The sequence below is a fragment of the Microcaecilia unicolor genome, chromosome 6 (assembly GCF_901765095.1).
Source record: "Microcaecilia unicolor chromosome 6, aMicUni1.1, whole genome shotgun sequence".
Taxonomy (NCBI): domain Eukaryota; kingdom Metazoa; phylum Chordata; class Amphibia; order Gymnophiona; family Siphonopidae; genus Microcaecilia; species Microcaecilia unicolor.
In genome coordinates this window covers 297544048-297569634 of record NC_044036.1, presented here as the reverse complement: position 1 = coordinate 297569634, position 25587 = coordinate 297544048, and the positions used below count along the sequence as shown (strand labels likewise).

Below are 25587 nucleotides of genomic sequence, written 5' to 3'. Positions count from 1 at the left end.
ACTGCACTAGCAACAACGGTTAATGTTGCCCCCTTGTTGGAGACCACGGCGCTCAAGTTACAGATGTGGCACAATTACCTGAAGCACAGAGTCACCTCCTTAATTGCTGAACTGGATCGACAATTACATCCAGGTTACTGTTTATGGGAGGGGATAGACAGGGTGCATGGGCTGGGTTTACTAATTACTGGATGTAAAAGGCTGGATCTGTTGTATTGATCTGGTATTTTTCTTCTAATAAAAAGGACAAAAAAAAAAAAAAAATACAGTCACGTCAGATAAGCATATGCTCCGTTTAACTGCATGACGTACTTCGGTCCCGTTTTTGGCACCATCAATTTCTATGGGGACAAACTTCGGTTTAGCGCACCACTGATAAGTGCAAGATTCGCTTATATGCATGGTTCAAGACCGTTCCTCTGTAGGAAAGACTCCGCATAAGCGCGCGCATGGAATATGGAAGCCGATTGGTGTGTGACAACCAACGAGATTTCAAATTCACTGCCTTTAACTGCCACAAGAAGAATAAGCGAAAAAATGCTGTTAAGAGCGTGCACCGGAGTCGTCGTCGTCATCGCGGCGGAACTGTAAGACTTTAACACTGGCTGAACGAATAGAAGGTCTTAAAAAATTAGAAAACAAAGTCAAGCATCTATTCCTAAAGAATATTGTGTCAATCCCAGTCAAATTTCACGTGTCTTGAAGCAGAAAGACCAGCTTCTGGAAGACTGGCAAAACAATACAAATCCACAACGGAAACAAAAACAGGCAGGAAAAGCTCTTCTTCAGTGGTTTTCTCGAGTCAGGAGCAGACAGTTTCCTGTCAGTGGTCCACTGCTTATGGAGAAAGCTAACCAGCTAGCTGAAAGTCTTGGACTAACTGAATTCAAAGCCACTGTTGGATGGTTGGAAAGATGAAAGGAGAGGAACAATATAAAATTCAAGAAACAGCATGGTGAGAAACAAGACGCTGACGACTTTGGTGCTGAAAATTGGGTTGTTTCAGTTCTTCCTACCATCTTGAATGAGTTTGCACCTCGTGACATTTTCAATGCTGATGAAAATGGTCTCTACTGGCGAGCGATTCCTGATGGAACACTTGCATTCAAACATGTCGAAACTACTGGAGGTAAAACATCGAAGGACCGACTGACAATCCTCCTTTGCTGCAATATGGATGGGAGTGAGAACTTGGAACCCCTAGTCATTGGAAAGAGCAAACAGCCCCGTTGCTTCAAGAAAGTTGAGCGACTTCCTGTGTCATATGAGGCTAATGCAAATTCATGGATGACTGGGGCAATTTGGAAGCAGTGGCTAAAGAAGTTAGACACTAGAATGTGGGCACAAAAGCGTCAGATTTTGCTGCTTTGTGATAATTGTGCTGCACACAGGGATGACATCAGGCTGTCTAACGTCGAGGTGGTCTTCCTGCCACCAAACACTACCTCTCTGATCCAACCAATTTCAAACCACATTATTGGGCTCTTGTGCTACGTCGTCTGATGAGCGTTATGGATGACCAGATTGGCAAGGATAAACATGCTGTTGAACTGGCTCGTAATCTATCACTGTTGGATTCCCTACATATGCAGAAAGAAGCCTGGAATCATGTTACACAGGCAACCATTGTGAACTGCTACAAGCGGGCAAGCTTTGTTAAGGATGTGGAGGGGGATGCAGCTGTTGCAAACGTGTCAGATGAAGAGGTTATTGACATACCAGCCGGTGTTACTGAAGAGGAGTTCCAACGCTACGTAGCTGTTGCTTACGATCTACAAACAGCTGAAGACAGTACTGATGTCGAGATATGCGCCTACATGCAGGCAACAACGGCTGATGATGGAACAGATGAAGAAATGAGCAGCGAGGCACATGCTGATGAAATTCAACAACCTCCTCCTGTCATTTTCGCAAGAGCGCTGGAGCGTCAACACTGTGCAGGCCTATCTGGAGGCCACTGGATGTCAGTGATATGACAGTTTTTACCGTTTGGCAGATATAGTCTATGGAACTCACAGACCCAAGAGTGTACAGAGGACTATAACTGATTACTTAAAGTAAAGCCTAATGTCAGTTAACTGAGACTGTATACTGTATGTATAATAATAAACAGTACTGTACATATCCCAGACCCTCACAACGGTTGTGATTAAATTGTGAATCTGGTCAACTAGGAACAACTAGGAACCGTGGCAGAACTTAAAATAAATCTTGTGTGTGTATCTGGCTCCCTGGTCTTCTTTGGCAATTCCACAAATTCCAGAGGAGTGAGCAAATTTTGTGGCCCTTCCTGTGGCCACAGAATCATGGGATTTTAGGGGCCCTGATTAATAGTTTTGATTAAATTGTGAATCTGGTCAACTAGGAAGTGTGGCAGAACTTAAAATAAATCTTGTGTGTGTGTATATATATATATATATATATATATATATATATATATACACACACACAAGATTTATTTTAAGTTCTGCCACACTTCCTAGTTGTTCCTAGTTGACCAGATTCACAATTTAATCAAAACTATTAATCAGGGCCCCTAATATCCCATGATTCTGTGGCCACAGGAAGGGCCACAAAATCTGCTCACTCCTCTGGAATTTGTGGAATTGCCAAAGAAGACCAGGGAGCCAGATCAGATCTAGAAACAAAAGGAGAAAAGAAGAAAGAGACACAATATACTTCACAGGATAAAACAAAGAAAACTGGAGCAAAACTATAGGAAAACTATCTCTTCACTCATTTAAGAAAATTTGTGTGTGACGTGTTCAATATTCCAGACTCTTATGTGGCCTCCTTTTAAAAAGGTTTACTTTCTTCCTGGAAAAAAGAAGCCTGCCCTTACCGATACTTTGGATGTTTCAGAAATGCTTGAATCCTCAGATCTGCAGTTCCAGGAAAGGGCTACTCTTCTTGTTACTTTGGAATTTGACCAAGGCCTAACCTCAATTTTGCTTCTATACAATAGTTTCTTATGCAGGAATTTGATATCAATTTTTCATCCCAGATCAATTACAAACTTTTATGGATTTGAAGAAGCTGAAGATTTCACAGCCTTTTCAGGTCTCACAAAGGGTGGGATAGGAAAATCAGAGGTGTTTTAATATTAAGCTTTCTCTTTTTTATTTAGCTACTTTATGGACCACTCACCCCCAGGGGTGGTTATTTATTTTATGTTTAATTTCTTCTTTAAATTTTACTTTTGTTACCCTCTTTTGTTTCTGGCACAAGTGGATACTTGTATAATTTTCTAAAAGCTTGTAAATGTAAAAAAAAAAAAAAATACAATTACATAAAAACAAATAAAAACCAACAAAATAAACTAAACTGTAGTCCCCTATTATACTGGTTGAAAGTCTGTCCATACTCTGTATGTTTGATAGAGGTGAAAGAATTCCTGTATAGGAATCTGAACAATCCAGCTTTAGTTTTCCAACAGCAGGTGTACGAGTACCCTAGGGCCCGATATATTTATTGCAATTCCGTTCATAGGCAGCGCTTCTACAGTTTAAGTCCTGGGAGTTAGAGTTGTTGTGGTGTATAATAAGTTTACTATTTAGGTTCCGAGTATCTATCTGCAAGGTTTTGCATTATTTTGTGAGTGTTTTTGGTAACTGAAATCACCCAGTATTATAGTGCTGGAAGTTTGCTGGCAGCAAACACCAAAGTCAGGTGGCCTGACTGAGACATCTCTGAGTCCAGACATGCGAATACCTCCACCTGGGCTGGTAGAAGATCATCTACCCTTGATGTTGCGGACTCAGGAATTCCCAAATCCATTAAGTTGCATGTCCGTACAGACCAAGTCCCATTGAAATTAAGCTATTTCTATAAGCTAATAATAACATGATAGTATGCTTTATGGTTTTATTTTATATACTGCCTTTTGTAAACTTTCATATTCTATCAAACCTACTAAATGTGCATGCTTCCTGTTTATCTACAGTACCTGCTTCGTCGACGCTCCTGACTTCTTGATGTTTTATAGTCATGCGTCCGACTGCTCCTCTTGTCAGAAGACGTTCTACTCGAGTGTCTACTCCTTGAGCGACTTCTTTTACGTCTCTCTCTTTCACGGGCTCTTTCCTTTTCTTTTTCTTTTTCCTTTTCCTGCTCTTGACGTCGTTTCTTTTCTTTCTCTTCTCTTTCACGCTCTCTCTCTTTTTCTTCTCGTTCCTCCTTTTCTTTTTTTGACCTGTCATCACGATCAGGTTCTTCAGTTCTTTTTCTTAGCTTTTCCTTCAAATAAATACGTAAAAGATAAAGCGTTAAGACTTAACATTGCTATAAGAAAACAGCTGTGTACCAGTCAGTACACAACTAGTACATAGAAAATATAACCAGTAGTGCTTACAAACCTACCACACTGAAATCAATCCTAACCAAGGCTCTTTGCTACTTTGTCCTGTACCTTACCTTCCCCTAAACAGAATTCAAGTTTCAAGTTTAATGGTACTTGATATACCACCACTTAGAGAACCTTCAGAACGGTTTACACGACACATATAATACCGTAAGAAAGTACATCATATCACAGGAAAGAGAAATAGAAGAGTACTGAGTAGCAATGCATTAAGCTGACCAGCTGGTGGGTGCAAAGACAATAGGCTCAAGGGTTGTAGGCATCATTACATAAGAAAGTGTGAAGAAACAGTGTGTTTTAAGCCTGTAAAACGTATTAGATATTTTCCTGCTTTAATTACTTCTAGAAGTGTATTTCTCCTATTTGGCCAGTAGGTGGTGTTTCTTTGCTATAAAGCTGTTACAGAACAAGCAGGAAGCAAGCAGCAGTATACATTTAAATCTTGACTGGGCTCTAATTGGCCCAAGAGCTCATTTCCTTTGGAGTGTACTGGTTTTGATTCCAGTCTTAGCCAGAGAGAAAAAGAGAGACAGATATCTTTGATGAGGCTCTGTGAACTGTTTCATATCCTGATCTTCCCAGGTACTGTTTAGACAGTATACAAATGTTTAGTTGGTGTGATAATTGAGTTACTTGTTACTGTTTGCACATTTTTTGTTCACTGTTCAATTTTTCATGGCAATAAATGTTTATTGCCTCTGCCTGTCTGGGCTGATAAAGAATCCTGGTGGTTTGTGTGTTGGGTCTGTGAGTGCTTTCTAGGAACTATGGGACCACTAGGAGTGTGACCCCAGTAACCTAGAAATCACTGGGGATAATTTGAGAGCGGGAGACTTGCCCAGAGGAGAGTTGTGACCCAGTCGGTGGGAGGAGGGTGCTAGTGTAGAGCACAAGTGGCAGGTGCAGGCGGACCTGAGTTTTATTTAGATTTTTTTGCTGGAGATAGAGCCTCTAAGTGGCCACAGGGTAACCCCCGGTGAGTGGCTAAGCATTTTGTAACAGACCTTTGTCCCTTTTTTGGTGGCAGCATGGTGGGATTGTCAGGCTCAGTGTGTGGCGTGAGGGTCACCATCTACTGGGTGGTTCAGAGTCATTATCTGTAAACTCCAGACACAGAGCACAGTGAACAAGTGCAGCAGTAACAGGGTTCCTTTCCTGTTCAGTCTTCTTTTGGTAGTGTTAGATTAGCAGTGTGCTGATAGCGACTGGAAGCAGCCAGCGGACACCAGAGATGCCTGACCTAACACAAGAGCAACTGGGTGACCCAGATGTTTCTTGACAGACCTCGCCCTTCATTCCCTGTTACTGCTGCACTTGTTCACTGAGCTCCATGCCTGGAGGTTACAGAAGGTTTTTAGGCCAGATTTAAATTTTATAAAGGATTTTTCTAAGCATAGCATAGTAGGAAGGGCATTCCACAGTGTGGGGACAGACACACTGAAGTTTCAGGTACAAATAAAGCCAAAACGAATAGAGTGGAAGAATGGGATCACTACGCAGTTGCTCTGGGAGGAGCAAAGCACTCGAGGAAGATGCACAGAACTCCAGCGCTAATCCCTACAGCACTGGAAAATGCTGGTTCTCACGAGAAACAAACAGCAACCGATGCTCAACACTAACAGCATGCAAATTATATGCATGCTGTTAGTGTTGAGCATTGGTCAGTAAACGGGTTGGAACATCCCTGGCACTTGCCAGTGAACTGGTGGGGAGAGGAGCTCCTGATGTGCTTAAATGTCATGGGCTCAAATCTCCCCCTCCTCCAAACAGTAGGAATAGGACATTTTGCTCTCCAGAAGCAGGGAAACAGCAGCCTCTTCTTCTACCAGACCCATCACAATGCTAAACCAGTGCCTGATCTTCAGGAAGATGCAAAAAAGCAGCCGACAGAACTCTTGCCTTCCCTTTAGCAGTCACTGGAGGCACTTCTGACAGGTGCAACAGCACAGCTTTCTGCCTTTCTGTCCTCGCTTTCATGCTCCAGCAGAAATCCTAGGCAGAGAGGGCTGTAGAAGGCACCCTGCCCTAATAACTAAAACCTAAAGACAGCTCTGGAGCAATTGGTAGATTTTAGTCTTTAGGGCAGAGGTTTTCCATATGTGGTCTGTGTATCGCATGGAATCACTAATGAGTTTATTTTAATACTAATGAGCTCATTAGCATGGAACTTTCAGTCAATGCTTCTGTGCATGGTAAAGCAGTGGCCAAAAGCCTCTGTGCATTAGCTGCACAAAAACATTTTATTTAGACTGAATAAAAAACAGTCTAAACGAAACATTGCAAGAACGATAACCTGGCTAAAACCAGTCTAAATGAAACACTGCATGCACGGTAACCTTTGATATCTCCATCTAGATGGGAAGTAGAGAATATAAAAAAGACAAAGAAAGCAGAACACCTGAGTAGTACACCTTGCATATTTTCAAAGCACTTAGCCTTCCAAAGTTCCATAGGTTTCTATGGAACTTTGGAAGGCTAAGTGCTTTGAAAATGAGCCCCCTTATGTACCAATGATAATAATTTGAAAGAAATTCTGTGGTAAAGACTGGGATCCAGTGCTCTTCTTGGAGGAGCAAAGTGATCACATTTTCTGGATCCTGTGATTAGTTTGATTGCAGAATTTTGTACAATTTGGAGATGGCGGATGTCTTGAATTTAAATACTATGAAGCAGTGAGTTGCAATAATCTAGCTATGTTATAAAAAAGGCATGAGTATGCATGCATAAGGCAGATTTATCAACAGAGATGCCCCAAGTCCATAAACCGCTACTAAATGGACTTGGGAAAAATCCACAATTCCAGGAATAACATGTATAGAATGTTTGTACGTTTGGGAAGCTTGCTAGGTGCCCTTGGCCTGGATTGGCCGCTGTCGAGGACAGGATGCTGGGCTCGATGGACCCTTGGTCTTTTCCCAGTATGGCATTACTTATGTACTTATGAATGGAATAAAATTGTTTGATGGGTCACTCTCTGTAGCCTAAGCCTTGAGATTTTTCAGGGTTTAGTTTAAGTTTGTGAGCAAGAAGCCAGATATTTTAGTAAGAACACCCCAGGTGAGCTTTAGTATGAGCGGCACATTTTAACTTGTGAACTGACTGATCGTATGCCTTGTAGCGCTATAGAAATGATAAATAGTAGTAGTAGCTGAAACAACGTTTCAATTAAAATAACTGGACTGAACTCGTGTAATAGGCTTACCGCTTTTATATCGCTAGGTGCCTGGGGCGCTTCAGTACTGATTTGATAAGGTAATCTTTCAGACTATTAATGCAGGCCATCTAGCCGAAACACAGCCCATGTCAAGTGAACATTTATAATAAATGACATTTAAGAACTTTTGCTGTACTGTTTTGATGTTGCCTCCACTGTTTCCTTTTTCAAACTTTTAAGAATAGGCATGAAAGACTTGTTTACATCTGAATTTGAATTCATGAAATCTACAACTCAAGACTCATAAAAGCTAGCAAAATAAGAAAAAACAGGCACACCACGATTATAGTTTAAATATCTCCTACAAGTTTATATCTGTATTATACTAATAGATGGATGGGCCCACTGGCTTATTTGTGCCCTAGAAAGCACTGTATACCATCCTGTCTGGATTTCCATTATTCACCTTTATTTCATGCGCATTTTTTTTCAGTGGTGGTTTCTCTTTCTTTTCTCCCTCCACCCCCAACAGTAACCAAGTGTAACACCAGGTCAAATGAAGCTAATTATCCCTGTGAAAATTTATGCTGAAAACATGGAAGCCAAGTACTCAGGCCAAGCCATTCTGGACTTTTCTTCTACACTGATTAATATATTTGGAGTGGAGGAGTGGGCCAGTGGTTAGAGCACTGGTCTTGACATCCAGAGGTGGCCGGTTCACATCCCACTGCTGCTCCTTGTGACCTTGGGCAAGTCACTTAACCCTCCATTGCCTCAGGTACAAACAGACTGTGAGCCCTCCAGGGACAGAGAAACACCCATTGTACCTGAATGTAACTCACCTTGAACTACTACTGAAAAAGGTGTGAGCAAATTCTAAATAAATATTTGATATTAAAAAAAAGAAAAATAGACAGAACCTTACTTTTAATTCCTCTACCGTTGCTTTAATTTTAGCATAACCCATGTGTTGCTTTCCCATTAAGTGGTCATCCACCCTTGACTGTGCATCTCCAACAATCAAAAAAGCTCCACAAACTTCACAGACTTCCATTTGTTTCTCCTGTGCCGCAAAGCTCTCAATTGTCTGAAAGAACAATGTTTTATTGTTAATAGCATGTTTTTAGATTTTGTTTCATAGCCACCAAACACACTATTATGATAGAGACAAGCACCAAGAGCCTCAATTATGTGTCTAAATTTACAAGTCTATTTTCAGATGAAAATAGGCACATAAATCCCACTTAAACCACAACATTTATGGTGTCCAGAACAGGAAGTCAGCATTCAACTCTTAATTTCGGAGTTACCATATGTCCGGGTTTACCCGCACATGTCTTTTTGAGGACACCGAAGGGTGTCCAGGCGGGTCTTGCCAGCGTGCCCGGGTTTGCAAGCAGGCTGGCTTGCAGAAAGGCTTTCAGGCAGGCCTCAGATTGTTCTCCCCTCTCCTTCCATACAGAGCCCTCTTTCCTGCCCGGGGCTGCTGCAGACCGCTTGCTGATGGCACTGCTTCAAAATGACTTGCCAAGAGTTCCAGTGGCGGTCTCACGAGACTTCCACAGAAGTCTTGCGAGGTCACTGCAGGAACTCTCAACAGCCATTCTGAAGTAGCGATGGGCAGGAAAGAGGGAGCTCTTTCAAGCCCTGAAGAGGCCAATAAGGACGGGAGGGGAGGTGATGGGATGTGGAGTTAAGCGGGTAAGTGGAGGGAGGGAAGGAGCTGCAAATAAAGATGGGTGGTGGAGGCTGGTTAAAACATTGGGGGGGGGGGGGGGGAGACATACATTAGGAGGGGGAAGTGGGAGGGAAAAAGAGGGAAATACATGGAAGGGGATAGAGAGGAGAGGGGGATATGCTGCTTATAGATGGAAGAGAAAAGAAAGGGGGACATGCTCATTAAATGTACATGTCTAAGCATTTCACGAGCATGTCATGTTCATTTGGTATTTAGCAAGGAAGAACATGCATCTCTGTTAATTTACCAGTATTTTCGCTGCTCACAGAATCTGGCTTTCTTGGTGGGGGGGGGGGGGGGGGGGTCGTGACACTGTGGCAAGGAGGCAGGGGTGTGGTGTGGGCATGGCCTGGGCATGACAGGGGGCAGGATGAATTTCATTTTGTGTTCTTTTTTTGTCACAGCAAATATGGTATCCCTACGTCAACTGACATCTCCTGGCCATACTCTCTTTTTAGGGCCCTAAATTTACGTGCCTTGCAAATTAAGGATCCTATCCAGGAGCTCAGATAGGCATCTGGATATTTCAAATTGATTGCTCTAAGTCTTAAAGTTAGGTACTGGATCTTTAAGGAGGGGGTGGGGGGACGGTCTATATATCAACATGTGCTTTCAGGTCCAAACACACCATGACACAAAATTCAAGATCAAAGGAGACCCTTACCAGATGCTCCTTAATTATGTGCTCCTTCTACTGATCAGCAAATTATGCATAACTGTACTTGAACTTAAAAGGTCAAGGAGGACTGTAGAATAACACTTCCACTAGAAATTTCAGAATTGGCTGGACTAACTTTTTTTTTTGTTAATCCAGCTAAGGACTTGAACTCATGACCTTCTGTATGCAAGTACAGGATACATATCACCTGAGCTGTAGTGCCAGCTGCTATACTGTATTAGAGAGACATTTTCATTTCATGACTCAGTTCTGATGGAGAAATGCTCTTATCTGTAAGAATAATGCCTTTAAACCTTGTGAAGGGCAAAGTAGAAAGAACGGCAGAACTTGACTTATAATAAAGTTTGCACCCTTGAAATCAGAATAGTTAAGACATGTACTTTGGTGTAATTTTTGAAACTACTGATAAAAGTTAGTGGTATTCAATATTTCTAAACTTATTAGAGACTATATAACCAGGCAAGGGTAAAGTTGCTCACACGTGTCACGTGTTCTCAAAATATAGCAGGATATTAGTCCTTACACATGGGTGCTGTCACCTGATGAAGCTCCTTATAAAGAAAATGGAGTAAACAAAGCTGCAAAAGCCCCAGAGCCCTCTACAACAGTGCTGCGTCTAAGTACAAGGCTTCCTGTGTCTGTGATGTCGCACAGCACAGCCTTAATTCTGTACAAATATTTAAAGAAGAAACAGAAGCAGCTTGGCTTCACAAGGACTAATATTCTATTGTCAACAGAGACAATCTCACAGGTAAGCAACTATGCTTTCTCAGTGCAGAAACTTCTAGTCCTCAATGTGAATATCTAGATACAAGTTGCCTTTAACAAAAAAAGGGGAATGTGTGTTGGGGGGGGGGGGGGGGGGGGGGGTCAATGGACAACAAACAGTATGTATTTGCTTAACAGGTCATCTTGTAAAAATTTAAAAAGTAAAAAAAATGCCTGCCAAATGCAACTAATGATCTCCAAGGGAGATGGGAGTTAGATTATAAATCCCACAGATTCAGTAGCATAGACTGACCAAACCTATTGTCACATCAGGAGTTTCTCCAACCATAAATGAAAAGAAACCCACAAACATTATACACAATTATCTCCCACATGCACACAGCCCACACCCTGAACACCCAGACCAAAACGTACCAAAGCCACTGCCATGATGTCCTATATAATACTTCTGAGGGCAGTCCATACCCAAAATTTAAAAATTCTGCATATGATTAAAATATCTCAAACTATTACTCAAAAAGTTTATTGTTGGAAAGTGGCTGTTAGAAGTGGTGAGCAGGTCAGTGTTTCTAACAACTTCCCTCTGTTTCTGGACCATGATGGTCAAGAGGAAGAGATCAAGAGCTGGACTATCCACTAGCACCAACACTGACCCAACCTTCAGTCCACAGTTTATAAGATTTCTCAGGAGGGCAACAGAGTACAGCAGTGGTTTGGTCGCAGTCTCACATTCAGAGACAGCAGTGGCATGACCCAGAAGCAACTCTAAGCCTAGAACATCGTATTTTATATCTGTCTCCAACAGCTATTCCCACTGCTTGTAGGTAGTCTTCAAATGCAGGGAGCAGCACTTGCAAATAAGCCAAATAAAGGGGCAAGTGGAGCAAATCTGGAAGCACTGGCTCCCATGTTGCCAAGATTCCAGGTAGCAATATTCCCTGAAAGCCCCAATGCTATGATAGAGAGCAGGGAGGTGACTGAGGAGCAGCAAGCAGGAATAAATTTGATGTCATTGGGATCTCCTGCAGCCTGTGAATTGTTAAAAACAGGAGAATGCAGTCACCCAGAACTTTGCAGGCTAGTGGAAATTTGTTAGTAAAGCTCGAGGTGGACTGAATTACTACCCTGGAAAAGCCTGTTACTAGTAGACTAAATAACCTGGTGAGCTTTATTTTGGAGGCATATAGTAAGGGTCAGGAACATCTGCTCCAGTCTCATACTGTACAGTTGGCGAGTAGAATAACTTATGCTAGAAAAATATTGGCTGTTAAAGACACTTTATTGGCCACCCATGCCCCTTTGAAGCTCAAGACCAAAGGCATTTGAACATGAGATTCTTGAATTTTCTTTGCACATCTGTAGTCTCACCCCTGGAACTAGGTAGTAGTACTGTTCGGAAATTAAATTTTTTAAAAATCATCTCCAATGCATTTCCTGTATCTTCCAAAAATGAAGAGTGACGGTGCAGCTGGCTAAGTGGGTGAAGGGGTATTTTTAATAAATAATGTGATTCTAGAACAGCTGAAAGAGGAGGAGAAAGAAAAATGAAGGTAGATAAAGAACATATGGCCTATCTAATCTGCCCACTCATCCCTTCTTCTCACTTACAGATTCCTACATACTTGTCCCATGCTTTCTTGAATTCAGATACAGTTCTGTCTTCACCAGGAGGAAGTTACACAAATTCACCACCCTTTCTTTGAAGAAGTATTTCCCTCAGGTTACTTTTGAGTCTATCTCCTTTCACCTTTATCCTATGTTCCCTCATTCCAGAGCTTCCTTTCAACTGAAAGACTTGCCTCCTGTGCATTTAAGCTACATAGGTATTTTAAAGTGTCTATCATATCTCCCGCTTTTTTCCATAAACATCCTAGTCCCCATTTTGGAATTTGAACTCAACTGAACCTTGAAATTGTTGTTTCACTGAACTATTTTGGGCAAACACATAGGTTAAGAAGATCTGCTTAGCATTCTGTGCATAAATTTACTTGCATTTTCCATGTATTTACTGAAAGTTTCGTATCAAAGATTTATTTTTGTAGCCCAGCTTAGAGGTTTTATGAATGCCACAGCATCACTGAAAGAGTGGAGGTCTGGCTCTATTGTACACCAAAAAGGACAATGAGCAGCATTAAAGGCTCCTTCCCCCTTTACATAAACATATTTTTATATTACCAAGCTGAACCACTAAAACAGTTTGTGCTATATACCTTGTTCAGAATTCAAACTGAACTGGATTCAACTTGTGTACCTTCTCTAGATAATCCCTTAACTGTACTGTAACACTAGCCTCAATGTTTTTTTACCACTGAGGAATTTGAAACCTATCAATAATTGAAACAAATGAAGACTTGAAGCATTTTTACTCTTTGCCATGAGTTTTAAAATACTGCTGGCATGTCCCACATCGCTAGTGATTTAACAGGACATTTTTCAAAAATGTAAAACTTTCAACAGATAAAGATTTTTAATAAACAGGTTAGGCATGGATCAATCTCATTACTGTTAGCAAATTTAACAAACACTATTGCAACATGAGGTGAAAAGATCCACTTAAAGTATCCCTATTTTTGGAAGAGCTTGGTCAATATACCCCATGTCCAGGGACTACTTGTCTGGTTGCAGCACTTGACAATCTGTCTGCTAACAGATTCTGGTTTCCTGTTAAACTGTTTTCAAGAAAACTCTTATGATGATTGCTAGATCCCAGATTTTTACCATCTCTCTGCATAAGAATAGTGATCTCTATGCTGCTTGTTAACAAAAAGTCAGTCTGTGCTGGCGCTGTCTTGCCTTATAGAAGCAGACTGTATAAAGTTCTAATTAACCGATATGGAGCAACTTCAATTTCATACCATAAGCCTTTGGTGTATCTGACTTCAAGATAAGCCCCCTCCTCTTTGCCAAATAAAACTATAGTCAATATGCAGTTAAGATGCAGTTTGTGGAACGGAAGGTCTTTAAGAAGACTGGATTACAGTACATTTCTATACAGGCCTCTGTTCTATAAAACTATCAACCTAGAAAAATGGAAACCATACCGAATATCATCTTTGCCCTTATTTTACAATGGAAGTTTTCTGTACAGAAATAACGAAGTAACTACAGTTCAAATTTCATACAGTGACTGTAACTTAATCATTTTTCCATGTAAGGTTATTCAAGCGTTCTAATACGATACAATAAATCTAACAGAAAATGCTTACTTACTGAAGTCGTGGATCTGAGCAGTTCTCGCTCCTCTTTAAGCTGTTCAACCAGTTTCATCATTCCTTGGGCTTCTTCCACCTTTCCTTCAGAACCCAGTTCTTCAATCTATAAAAAATATAAGCACCACATGCAAACGTTTTAGTAAATGGGCTGGCAGCCAAATCTTTTTTATATTAAGGGGTACAAGACAGAGCTGCCCTTTATCCCCCCTGTTGTTGGTCCCCATAGTTTTAAGGTAGCAGCTTTCGCAGATGACATCCTGGTCCATCTTACTACTCCTAACCAATCTTTAGAAGCTTTGGTGGAACTAATTAAGGAATAAGTGAATGATACATACCTGTAGCAGGTGTTCTCCGAGGACAGCAGGCTGATTGTTCTCACGACTGGGGTGACGTCCGCGGTAGCCCCCACCAACCGGAAAAAGCTTTGCGGGCGGTCCGCACGCAGGGCACGCCCACCGCGCATGCACGGCCGTTTTCCCGCCCGTGCGCGACCGTTCCCGCCAGTTGAATGACAAGCAAAAAGATGAAAACGCAACTCCAAAGGGGAGGAGGGAGGGTAGGTGAGAACAATCAGCCTGCTGTCCTCGGAGAACACCTGCTACAGGTATGTATCATTCACTTTCTCTGAGGACAAGCAGGCTGCTTGTTCTCACGACTGGGGTATCCCTAGCTCTCAGGCTCACTCAAAACAAGAACCCAGGTCAATTGAACCTCGCAACGGCGAGGATACAACAGAAAATTGACCTACGAAGAACTACTAACTGAGAGTGCAGCCTGACCAGAATAAATTCGGGTCCTGGAGGGTGGAGTTGGATTTACACCCCAAACAGATTCTGCAGCACCGACTGCCCCATGTCGCGTCGGGTATCCTGCTGGAGGCAGTAATGTGATGTGAATGTGTGGACAGATGACCACGTCGCAGCCTTGCAGATCTCTTCAATAGTGGCCGACTTCAAGTGGGCCACTGACGCTGCCATGGCTCTAACACTATGAGCCGTGACATGACCCTCAAGAGCCAGCCCAGCCTGGGCGTAAGTGAAGGAAATGCAATCTGCTAGCCAATTGGAGATGGTGCGTTTCCCGACAGCGACCCCTAGCCTGTTAGGGTCGAAAGAAACAAACAATTGGGCGGACTGTCTGTGGGGCTGTGTCCGCTCCAAGTAGAAGGCCAATGCTCTCTTGCAGTCCAATGTGTGCAACTGACGTTCAGCAGGGCGGGTATGCGGCCTGGGGAAGAATGTTGGCAAGACAATTGACTGGTTAAGATGGAACTCCGACACCACCTTCGGCAGGAACTTTGGGTGGGTGCGGAGCACTACTCTGTTGTGATGAAATTTGGTATACGGAGCATGAGCTACCAGGGCTTGAAGCTCACTGACCCTACGAGCTGAAGTAACTGCCACCAAGAAAATGACCTTCCAGGTCAAGTACTTCAGATGGCAGGTATTCAGTGGCTCAAAAGGAGGTTTCATCAGCTGGGTGAGGACGACGTTGAGATCCCATGACACTGTAGGAGGCTTGATAGGGGGCTTTGACAAAAGCAAGCCTCTCATGAATCGAACGACTAAAGGCTCTCCAGAGATGGCTTTACCTTCCACACGATAATGGTAAGCACTAATCGCACTAAGGTGATTCCTTACGGAGTTGGTCTTGAGGCCAGACTCTGATAAGTGCAGAAGGTATTCAAGCAGGTTCTGTGCAGGGCAAGAACGAGGTTCTAGGGCCTTGCTCGCACACCAAACGACAAACCTCCTCCACTTGAAAAAGTAACTCTTTTTAGTGGAATCCTTCCTAGAGGCAAGCAAGACACGGGAGACACCCTCAGACAGACCCAACGCAGTGAAGTCTACGCCCTCAACATCCAGGCCGTGAGAGCCAGGGACTGAAGGTTGGGGTGCAGCAACGCTCCGTCGTTCTGCGAAATGAGAGTCGGAAAACACTCCAATCTCCACGGTTCTTCTGAGGACAACTCCAGAAGAAGAGGGAACCAGATCCGACGGGGCCAAAAGGGCGCTATCAGAATCATGGTGCCGCGGTCTTGCTTGAGCTTCAGTAAGGTCTTCCCCACCAAAGGTATGGGAGGATAAGCATACAGGAGGCCGGTCCCCCAATGAAGGAGAAAGGCGTCCGACGCTAGTCTGCCGTGTGTCTGAAGTCTGGAACAGAACAGAGGCAGCTTGTGGTTGGTCTGAGAGGCGAAAAGGTCCACCGAGGGGGTGCCCCACTCTCGGAAGATCTTGCGTACCACTCTGGAATGGAGCGACCACTCGTGCGGTTGCATGACTCTGCTCAGTCTGTCGGCCAGACTGTTGTTTACGCCTGCCAGGTATGTGGCTTGGAGGAGCATGCCGAACTGGCAAGCCCAACTCCACATCCCGACGGCTTCCTGGCACAGGGGGCGAGATCCGGTGCCCCCCTGCTTGTTGACGTAATACATTGCAACCTGATTGTCTGTCCGAATTTGGATAATTTGGCAGAACAGCTGATCTCTGAAAGCCTTCAGTGCGTTCCAGATCGCTCGGAGCTCCAGGAGGTTGATCTGCAGATCCTTTTCCTGGAGGGACCACAGACCCTGGGTGTGGAGTCCATCGACATGAGCTCCCCACCCCAGGCGAGATGCATCCGTCGTCAGCACTTTCGTGGGCTGTGGAATTTGGAATGGACGTCCCAGGGTCAAATTGGCCCGAATGGTCCACCAGAGCAGTGAAGTGCGGCAACTGGTGGAGAGGCGGATGACATCTTCTAGATTCCCGGTGGCTTGAAACCACTGGGAAGCTAGGGTCCATTGAGCAGATCTCATGTGAAGACGAGCCATGGGAGTCACATGGACTGTGGAGGCCATATGACCCAGAAGTCTCAACATCTGCCGAGCTGTGACCTGCTGAGACGCTCTGGTCTGCGAAGCCAGGGACAGGAGGTTGGTGGCCCTCGCTTCGGGAAGGAAGGCCTGAGCCGCCTGGGTAGCCAGCAGAGCTCCTATGAATTCCAGAGACTGGGTTGGCTGGAGATGGGACTTTGGGTAATTTATCACAAACCCCAGCAGCTCCAGGAGTTGAATAGTGCACTGCATGGACCGGAGGGCTCCTGCCTCCGAGGTGTTCTTGACCAGCCAATCGTCGAGATATGGGAACATGTGCACTACCAGCTTGCGTAGATACGCCGCCACCACCACGAGGCACTTTGTAAACATCCGTGGGGCAGAGGCGAGCCCAAAGGGCAGCACACAATACTGAAAGTGCCGTGCGCCCAGGCGGAATCTGAGATACTGCCTGTGAGCTGGCAGTATTGGGATGTGAGTGTATGCGTCCTTTAAATCCAGGGAACATAGCCAATCGTTTTTCTGAATCATTGGCAGAAGGGTGCCCAAGGAAAGCATCCTGAACTTTTCTTTGACCAGGAATTTGTTCAGGTCTAGGATGGGACGCATCCCCCCTGTTTTCTTTTCCACAAGGAAGTACCTGGAATAGAATCCCTGCCCTTCCTGCCCGGGTGGTACGGGCTCGACCGCATTGGCGCTGAGAAGGGCGGAGAGTTCCTCTGCAAGTACCTGCTTGTGATGGGAGCTGAAGGATTGAGCTCCCGGAGGACAATTTGGTGGAAGGGAGGCCAAATTTAGGGCGTATCCGCACCGCACTATTTGGAGAACCCACTGGTCGGAGGTTATGAGAGGCCACCGTTGGTGAAAAAATTTTAACCTCCCTCCGACCGGCAGATCATCCGGCACGGACACTTTGAGGGCGGCTATGTTCCCGTGGATCCAGTCAAAAGCCCGTCCCTTGCTTTTGCTGTGGAAGCGCAGGGGGCTGCTTAGGCGCACGCTGTTGACGAGAATGAGCGCGCTGGGGCTGTCCTTGTGCCTGTCGAGGCCTTCGGGCCGGCTGGGTGTACCTACGCTTGGCAAAAGCATAGGGCGCAGCCTGCCGGGCCCGGGAAAAACGTCCACCTGCAGAGGTGGATGCTGAAGGCGCCCGGTGGGAGAGCTTGTCGAGGGCGGTTTCCCGCTGATGCAGTTGGTCCACCAGCTGCTCGACCTTCTCGCCAAAAATATTATCCCCCCGGCAAGGGACGTTGGCCAGTCTCTGCTGGGTGCGGTTGTCCAGGTCAGAGGCACGCAGCCATGAGAGCCTGCGTATCACTATACCTTGGGCCGCAGCACGAGATGCCACGTCACAGGTGTCATAGATACCCCTGGACAGGAATTTTCTGCACGCCTTCAGCTGCCTGACCACCTCCTGATAAGGCCTGGACTGCTCCGGCGGGAGCTTATCAACCAGGTCCGCCAGTTGCTTCACAGTGTTCCGCATGTGTATGCTCGTGTAGAGCTGGTAAGATTGGATGCGGGTCACGAGCATGGAAGATTGGTAGGCCTTCCTCCCAAACGAGTCCAGAGTGCGAGACTCCCGCCCCGGGGGCGCCGAGGCGGTATCCCTCGAACTCCGTGCCCTCTTGAGAGCAGACTCCACGACCGCCGAGTCATGGGGCAATTGGGGCCGCATTAACTCTGGGTCCGAGTGGATTCTGTACTGGGACTCTGCTTTCTTGGGAATGGTGGGATTAGATAATGGTCTCATCCAGTTCCGAAGCAGTGTCTCTTTGAGGACATTGTGCAACGGTACCGTGGAGGACTCTCTAGGTGGTGATGGATAGTCGAGGACCTCGAGCATCTCAGCCCTCGGCTCATCCACAGAGACCACGGGGAAGGGAATGCATATAGACATATCCCTAACAAAGGAGGCAAAGGAGAGGCTCTCAGGAGGTGAGAGCTTCCTCTCCGGCAAAGGCGTGGGGTCAGAGGGAAGGCCCACAGACTCCTCTGAGGAGAAATATCTGGGGTCCTCCTCTTCCCCCCACGAGGCCTCTTCCTCGGTATCGGACATAAGCTCATGTAGCTGAGTCCTTAACCGGGCCCGGCTCGACGTCGAGGCACCGAGGCCTCGGTGTCGTCGAGCGGTGGACTCTCGCGCCGGCGGGGACGAAGCTCCCTCCATCGACGTCGACTCCACCTGCGTGGCGGTCAAGACTGGCGCCGCAAGCGGCGGTGGTGTCGAAGGCCTCGGCACCGGGCTAGAGCTCGTCGGCGCCACAGTCAACGGCGCCGGGGGTGCTTGGCGCATCAGCCCTTCCAGGATCCCCGGAAGGATGGCTCGGAGGCACTCGTCCAGGCCCGCTGTCGGGAAAGACGGGGGGTCGGTAGAGGCGTCGGTGCCGGAAGCTGCTCGGGTCCAGGAGACTGCACCGAAGTGCTGGGACCCTGACGCGTCGGTACCTCCACTACCGAGGGGGACCTCTCCTCTCGACGTGGACGCTTCGGCGTCGACTCCTCTCCGGCACCGAGGGCCGTGCGCACCGATGGGGACCGATGACTGTGCTTTTTCTGTTTTTTGCGGTGCCCGTCATCGGCGCCCGGTGGAACAGAGGAGGAGGATGTCGATCCCCCTCGGTCTCGAGGGGCCGGGTCGGACAGGGTTCGGTCCCGAGGGCCATGAGCAGAGGGAGTGACCGGGGCCGATTGCCCACGCGGCCTCTCACCCCTACCGTCACCGGAGGACCGGCGGGCCGACGGGACCTGTACTCCTGGGGTCGATGCCATCGGTGTCGATTTCGCGGACACCGATACTGGTACCGAAGAACCGGCCGTCGATACCGTCGAGGTCGATGTCGAGGGGCCGGCGCAAGTTCCAAAAAGACGGTCCCGAAGAACTTGCCTCGCAACCTGAGTCCGTTTCCGGAGACCAAGACACAAAGAACACGACTTGATATTGTGCTCCGGCCCGAGGCACTGGAGGCACCAAGCGTGGGTGTCGGTCTGCAAGATAGGCCGGCCGCACCGACCACACTTCTTAAATCCACTCGGGACCTTCGAGGACATCGACGGAAAAATCGCGTCGGCGAAGTTAAAGTCGTCGATGGTGGTGGTAAATCACACCTCGAAAAATAATCGACCGCGCGGCCACAAGGCCGCAACGCGACGCCCCCGCTAGAAAACGAGGGAAAATAGCGCGCGTGCTCTCTTTTTTTTTTTAAATGAAAAAGGAAAAACTGGAGCGCGCGGCAACAGAAACAAAAAATAAACGAATTCGCGAACAACGCGACGGTTTTCCGGGGCTGACTAAGAGAGAGCGGCAGACGCACGACTCTCTCCAGGCGCGGAAAAGAAAAGACTGGCGGGAACGGTCGCGCACAGGCGGGAAGACGGCCACGCATGCGCGGTGGGCGTGCCCTGCGTGCGGACCGCCCGCGAAGCTTTTTCCGGTTGGTGGGGGCTGCCGCGGATGTCACCCCAGTCGTGAGAACAAGCAGCCTGCTTGTCCTCAGAGAACGGTGATTACGCAGGCTTCCGTCTTAAATTGGAAAAATCAGAAGCCATTTCCTCTTCAGAGCAGGTTTTTTCCCTGTTCTCCTTGAAGTGGGCAAGGGTCAAATATAAATATCTAGTAATACGAGTGGCAATGGATGTATCTTCTCTCTCCGACTTTAAATGTTTATCAATTATTGATAAGCACACAGCCTCTGTCATTAATGGGGTGGATTAGTCTGATACGTATGATCATTTTGTCTCAATGGCTCTACCTCATTCAGACTCTCCCCTTTACCAGCTACGTAGTGACCTCTGAAACCAAAATAAATCCTTTGCAAAATTTTGCTGGTGCCTTAAAAAGCCAAAATTGAAATTTCCTCTGCTACTGGTGAGCTGGGGGGGAGGATGGCTTAACTTGCGTTTATACAACCAGGCATGCCTCTCTTAAGCCACATTACAGATTGGATGTATAGGAAGTTACGCTTTACTATCCTAGAAGTGGAGCAGTCCTATTATGTACCACATTACTTTCTTTCTTTACTGCATAGTACTGGCTCTCAAGTGCCTTGACAGTTCAGCAAGGGATTATTATTGACCCCTTATGGGCAGTCTGGAGGGATCTAGTGAGGAGTCTTGGAAGCAATCCATTGGTGACAGTTCAGATCACATTACAAGGGAATGTGACCTTAAGACCAGGATTGGACAATAATGCCTTTATGAATTGGGAGCGTCAAGGAGTGACTAGATTGGAACATCTGTTAGATGGGGGGGGGGGGGGGGGGGGGGGGGACTCTTATTTCCTATGAGGCACTCCAGCAGAAAATTGGAGAGGGATGGGGTATTGCCAGGTCAAACATTATGTGGCATCACTGGATGTGGACCTGTTTCAGTTGCAAATGGGGGTGAAAGTTAGAGCCTTCTTTGAGGCCATCTCAGAGAGGAAACAGTATCTCAGGAGTGCATAAGACTCTGGTCCAAATGGAACCACCTAAAGATCTGTGGGATATACGGGAGCGGTGGGCATCTAGACAAGATTTTAGATAGTGCTGGGGAGGAGCCGGCCATCTTGGTACAAGTTGGTACCAACGACGTAGGAAAATGTGGAAGAGAGGTTCTGGAAGCCAAATTTAGGCTTTTAGGAAGGAAGCTCAAATCCAGATCCTCTAGGGTAGCATTTTCTGAAATACTACCTGTTCCACGCGCAGGGCCCAAGCAACAGGTAAAGATTCGGACTCTCAATGCGTGGATGAGACGATGGTGCGGGGATGAGGGTTTTGGATTTGTCAGGAACTGGGCAGCATTCTGGGGAAGGGAGAGCCTATTCTGATCTGATGGGCTTCACCTTAACCAGAGTGGGACCAGGCTGCTGGCGTCAACATTTAACAAGGAACTAGAACAGCTTTTAAACTAGAAACGGGAGGGGGGGGGGGGGGGGAGGCCGACAGTCGCTCAAAAGCGCATGGTTCAGGATAGGGTATCTTTTGAGGATATCACCCAAACAGGGAAGAATAAGTTCCTTGTAAGTAAGGATGTCAAAGAAACCGTAGTGGAGTAGATGGCCTTAAGCATAGGCGCCCTGTATGAGAGGCTTGGGGAGGCTAAGCCTCCCCAGCCCAACCGCTGCCCCCACCCCGCGAGCTGCAGGCTTCCCCGCTCCCCAGCCAGGTCGCCAATCATCTCCCGTCTGCCCTCAGCTGCCCGATAGCCCTCGTTTCCTTCCTGCCCTCGCCCTACCTTTAAATATTGTATTTTTCCTCGGTCGGGCAGCAACGGCATTGCAAGCAGCAGTAGGCTCCAGCCTTCCCTCGCATGGCTCCGCCCTCTTCTGACGTATTTCCTGTATCAGCGAGGGCGGAACCATGCGAGGGAGCCGGGGTGGAAAATTGTCTTTGAAGAAAAGAGCGTGAGAGCTGCCTAACCCCCAACAGGTTAGTGGTGGTTTGTTAAACGTATTCACACAGGAAAGGAGGCACAAAAGTTTCCAAAGGAATGTCCTCACCACATCCGTGGAAGAGCCCCGGGTGGTAGGGGAATATCGGTCCTGAAGTAAGTGACGCATAGGGCTGTTGTGCCACATGGTCTGCAGTGATTATTTACCTGTGTTGGATCTCGGAACCTAGTTATTTGTAATATAGTATATGATAACAGGTAAAGGTTGGTTGGGTTGTCCAGTCTGCCCAGTTGAGATGCTTCATCTGGTTTCCTAGCACATTAAATAAGGGTCCGGACCTAGATGATGAGCTTGTAAACTTCTCCTTTGAAAACCAACACTAGTTCACGTAATTCTTATCAGTGCTCTTTAAATTGTTGTCCTCCGTTTTCTGCCTTCGTGTTCAAATTCTCTGTTCACCGTTGGGTAGGCGGCCCCAGTCTTCTTGTTGGGTTTTATGCAAATATCACTGTTAACCCGATGTCTTTTACCATTTAGTCTCTTAAGAATCTTCTAAATAGATTTACTCTGAACCGTAGAAAAATTGAAATTCTAGGCGTTTGCTGTAGGTTTTATTCCCCCTTATTGACTCGGAAAGGGAACAACAATTTATTGTTTATGACGTAAAAAAATGGGGGCACTTTATTGGTAATTGTTTCACACTTGTGTATATAGCAGTGGTTCCTAGGCCTAGTTCTGGAGGCACCCCGGCCGGTCAGATTTTCATGATATCCACTATGATTATTCTTGAAAGAGATTTGCATGCAGTGGAGGCAATGCATGTAGATCTCTCTCATGATTATTCGTGGCCGCCTTCAAAATCCGGGCTAAAGGCCTACCTGTTTGATGCTGCTTTTAATTCCTAACTTGTCACCTGCTCGTAACCTTTATCTGGTCTTCCTCTCTTCAATAGTCCCTTCCCCATATGTCCTATCTTTCTGTCCTACCCTTATCCCTTATTTGTCCTGTCCTGATTTTGATTGTAAGCTCTTTTGAGCAGGGACTGTCTTTTCTTCATGTTAAATTGTGAAGCGCTGCGTACGACTGGTAGCGCTATAGAAATGATTTATAGTAGTAGTAGGAAGGCTGAAGCCTGCTGCTGCTTGCAATGCCGCACTGCCCGCTTCAGGAAAATTACAATATTTTAAGGTAGGGCAAGAGCAGGAAGGAAACGAGGGCTATCGGGCAGCTGAGGGCAGACGGGAGATGATTGACGACCTGGGGAGCGGGGGATCGGGGGGGGGGGGGGGCTGGAAGAAGGCAGGAAATGGCTGGCAGATGGGAGATGGTTGACATGGGCTGCTGGTGGGGGGGAGGCTGGAAAGAGATGGTTAACATGAGTGGATGGAGGGGAGGGCGGGGGGAGAGGAGGGTTGCTGGACATGGGTGGATGGAGAGGATAGGAGGGTTGCTGGACATGGGTGGATGGAGGGGAGGGGAGGGGAGGGAAGAGTGAGGAAGGAGATGAGATGAGGGAAAAGGAAGAGAGAAAAACTGCACATGGAGGAAGAAAATAGACAGTCAAGTCTATGGAGGACCCAGCTTTTACTTACGGATGTAGGGCAAGAAATGAAGAAGAAAGACGGAAAGGAAGCCCTGGAAACGGAGTTAAGAGGACAGATAGCAGCAGAATCAGATACTGGGCCAGCATGATCAGAAAAACAAAGTCACCAGACAACAAAGGTAGAAAAGATCATTTTTTTTTCATTATAGTGTTTGGAATATGTCCACTTTGAGAATTAGGTGCTCAACATTAAAAGTTTATATTTACTTATTTATGGCATTTTATCCCACACTAAACATGAATTAGGGTGTTTTGTGGCTCTACATGTATCATGATATATGATCCCTTGTTTCATATTGTTGACAGTCTTCATTTTCCGTATGGGTGGTATATTGGTGTATTAGGTTCTGCCCAGTGTAATATTTATGGTACAGTAAGGTTCTGAGTGTGTTTTTGCACAAAGTTGTGCATAGTGTTTGGCAGTTGAGCGATTGTGGTTAGTATCTGCTTTGAGCAGCACTTTATTCTTTGACATATGATACATATCTAATATCTAAATTTAATAAAAGGTATTGTGACTTATTTTTATTTTTTCTGTGTGTTATCAGTCAATTATGGATTTAAGCTCCACCCCGCCCCCTTTAGCCTCCCCAAACAGTTGGGCCACCGACCGCCTATGGCCTTAAGTAAAATTAATAATAACCAGACACAGGATAACATATTAATAATGCCATGTATTAAACGGGATATAAAACTGAGCAACAAGCATGCATTGAAATGTCTATACACAAATGCAAGGAGCCCGAGACATAAGATGAGAGAGCTGGAATGCATTGCACACAATGAAAAATTGGATATTATAGGCATCACGGAGACCTGGTGGAAGGAAGATAACCAGTGGGACACAGTCATACCGGGCTACAAATTATATCGTAGTGATAGGGTAGATAAGATTGGAGGAGGGGTAGCACTGTATATTAATGAGAACCTTGACTCAGATAGGCTGCAAATATTGCAGGATACAAAACCCCTATTGGAATCTTTGTGGATCGAAATTCCACGTGAAAAGAGGAAAAAAATAGTGATAGGAGTGTACTACTCTCCGCCTGGCCAGGACAAGCGGACGGATGCAGCAATGTCAAAGGAAATTAGGGAAGCGAATAAAATGGGCAATGTAATAATAATGGGTGATTTCAATTATCCGGATATAGACTGAGTTAATGTAACATCGGTACACGCCAAAGAGATAAAATTTCTTGATGAAATCAAGGACAGCTTCACGGAACAGCTGATTCAGGAGCAGACAAGAGAAGGAAAAATACTAGACTTAGTACTTAGTGGAGCTCATGATCTAGTGTGGGGGTAACGGTGTGAGGGCCGCTTGATAACTGTGATCACAATATGATCAGTCTTGAAATTGGCTTTGAAGGAAGTGAACTTTGGAAATCAAATACACTAGCATTTAACTTTAGAAAAGGTGATTACGATAAAATGAGAAAAACAGTGAAAAAAAGAGAGACTAAAAGGAGCAGCTCGCAAGGTAAAAAACTTGCATCAGGCATGAATGCTGTTCAGAAACACCATCCTAGAGGTACAGGACAAATATAGTCCGTGTATTAGAAAAAGAGGAAAAAGACCAAACGTCAGCCGGCGTGGCTAAGCAGTAAGGTAAAGGAAGCCATTATAGCCAAAAAACAAACCTTCAGAAAATGGAGAAGAGAACCGACTGAAAATAATAAGATAAAACATACGGAATGCCAAGCCAAATGCAAAGCGGAGATAAGGAGGGCTAAAAAGGACTTTGAAAAAAAGTTAGCATCAGAAGCGAAAATACATAGTAAAAAAATTTTTTTAGATACATTAAAAGCAGGAAGCCAGCTAAAGAATCGGTTGGGCCGCTGGACGAAAGTAGTGTTAAAGGGGCGATCAGGGAAGACAAAGCCGTAGCGGAGAAATTAAATGAATTCTTTGCTTTGGTGTTCA

The 25587-nt window shown here is 45.8% G+C and overlaps 1 protein-coding gene across 1 annotated transcript in view; it reads right to left on the bottom strand.

The window, feature by feature from the left end:
• LUC7L3 (LUC7 like 3 pre-mRNA splicing factor) overlaps positions 1-25587 on the bottom strand; it is a 104134-nt gene that overhangs the window by 16332 nt on the left and 62215 nt on the right. Inside the window, exons 6-8 of the mRNA XM_030207979.1 lie at positions 13871-13975; positions 8440-8601; positions 3947-4236 (exon numbers count right to left, since the gene is read on the bottom strand). Of these exons, the coding sequence (XP_030063839.1) occupies positions 3947-4236; positions 8440-8601; positions 13871-13975 (557 nt within the window). The remainder of the gene's footprint in view (positions 1-3946; positions 4237-8439; positions 8602-13870; positions 13976-25587) is intronic.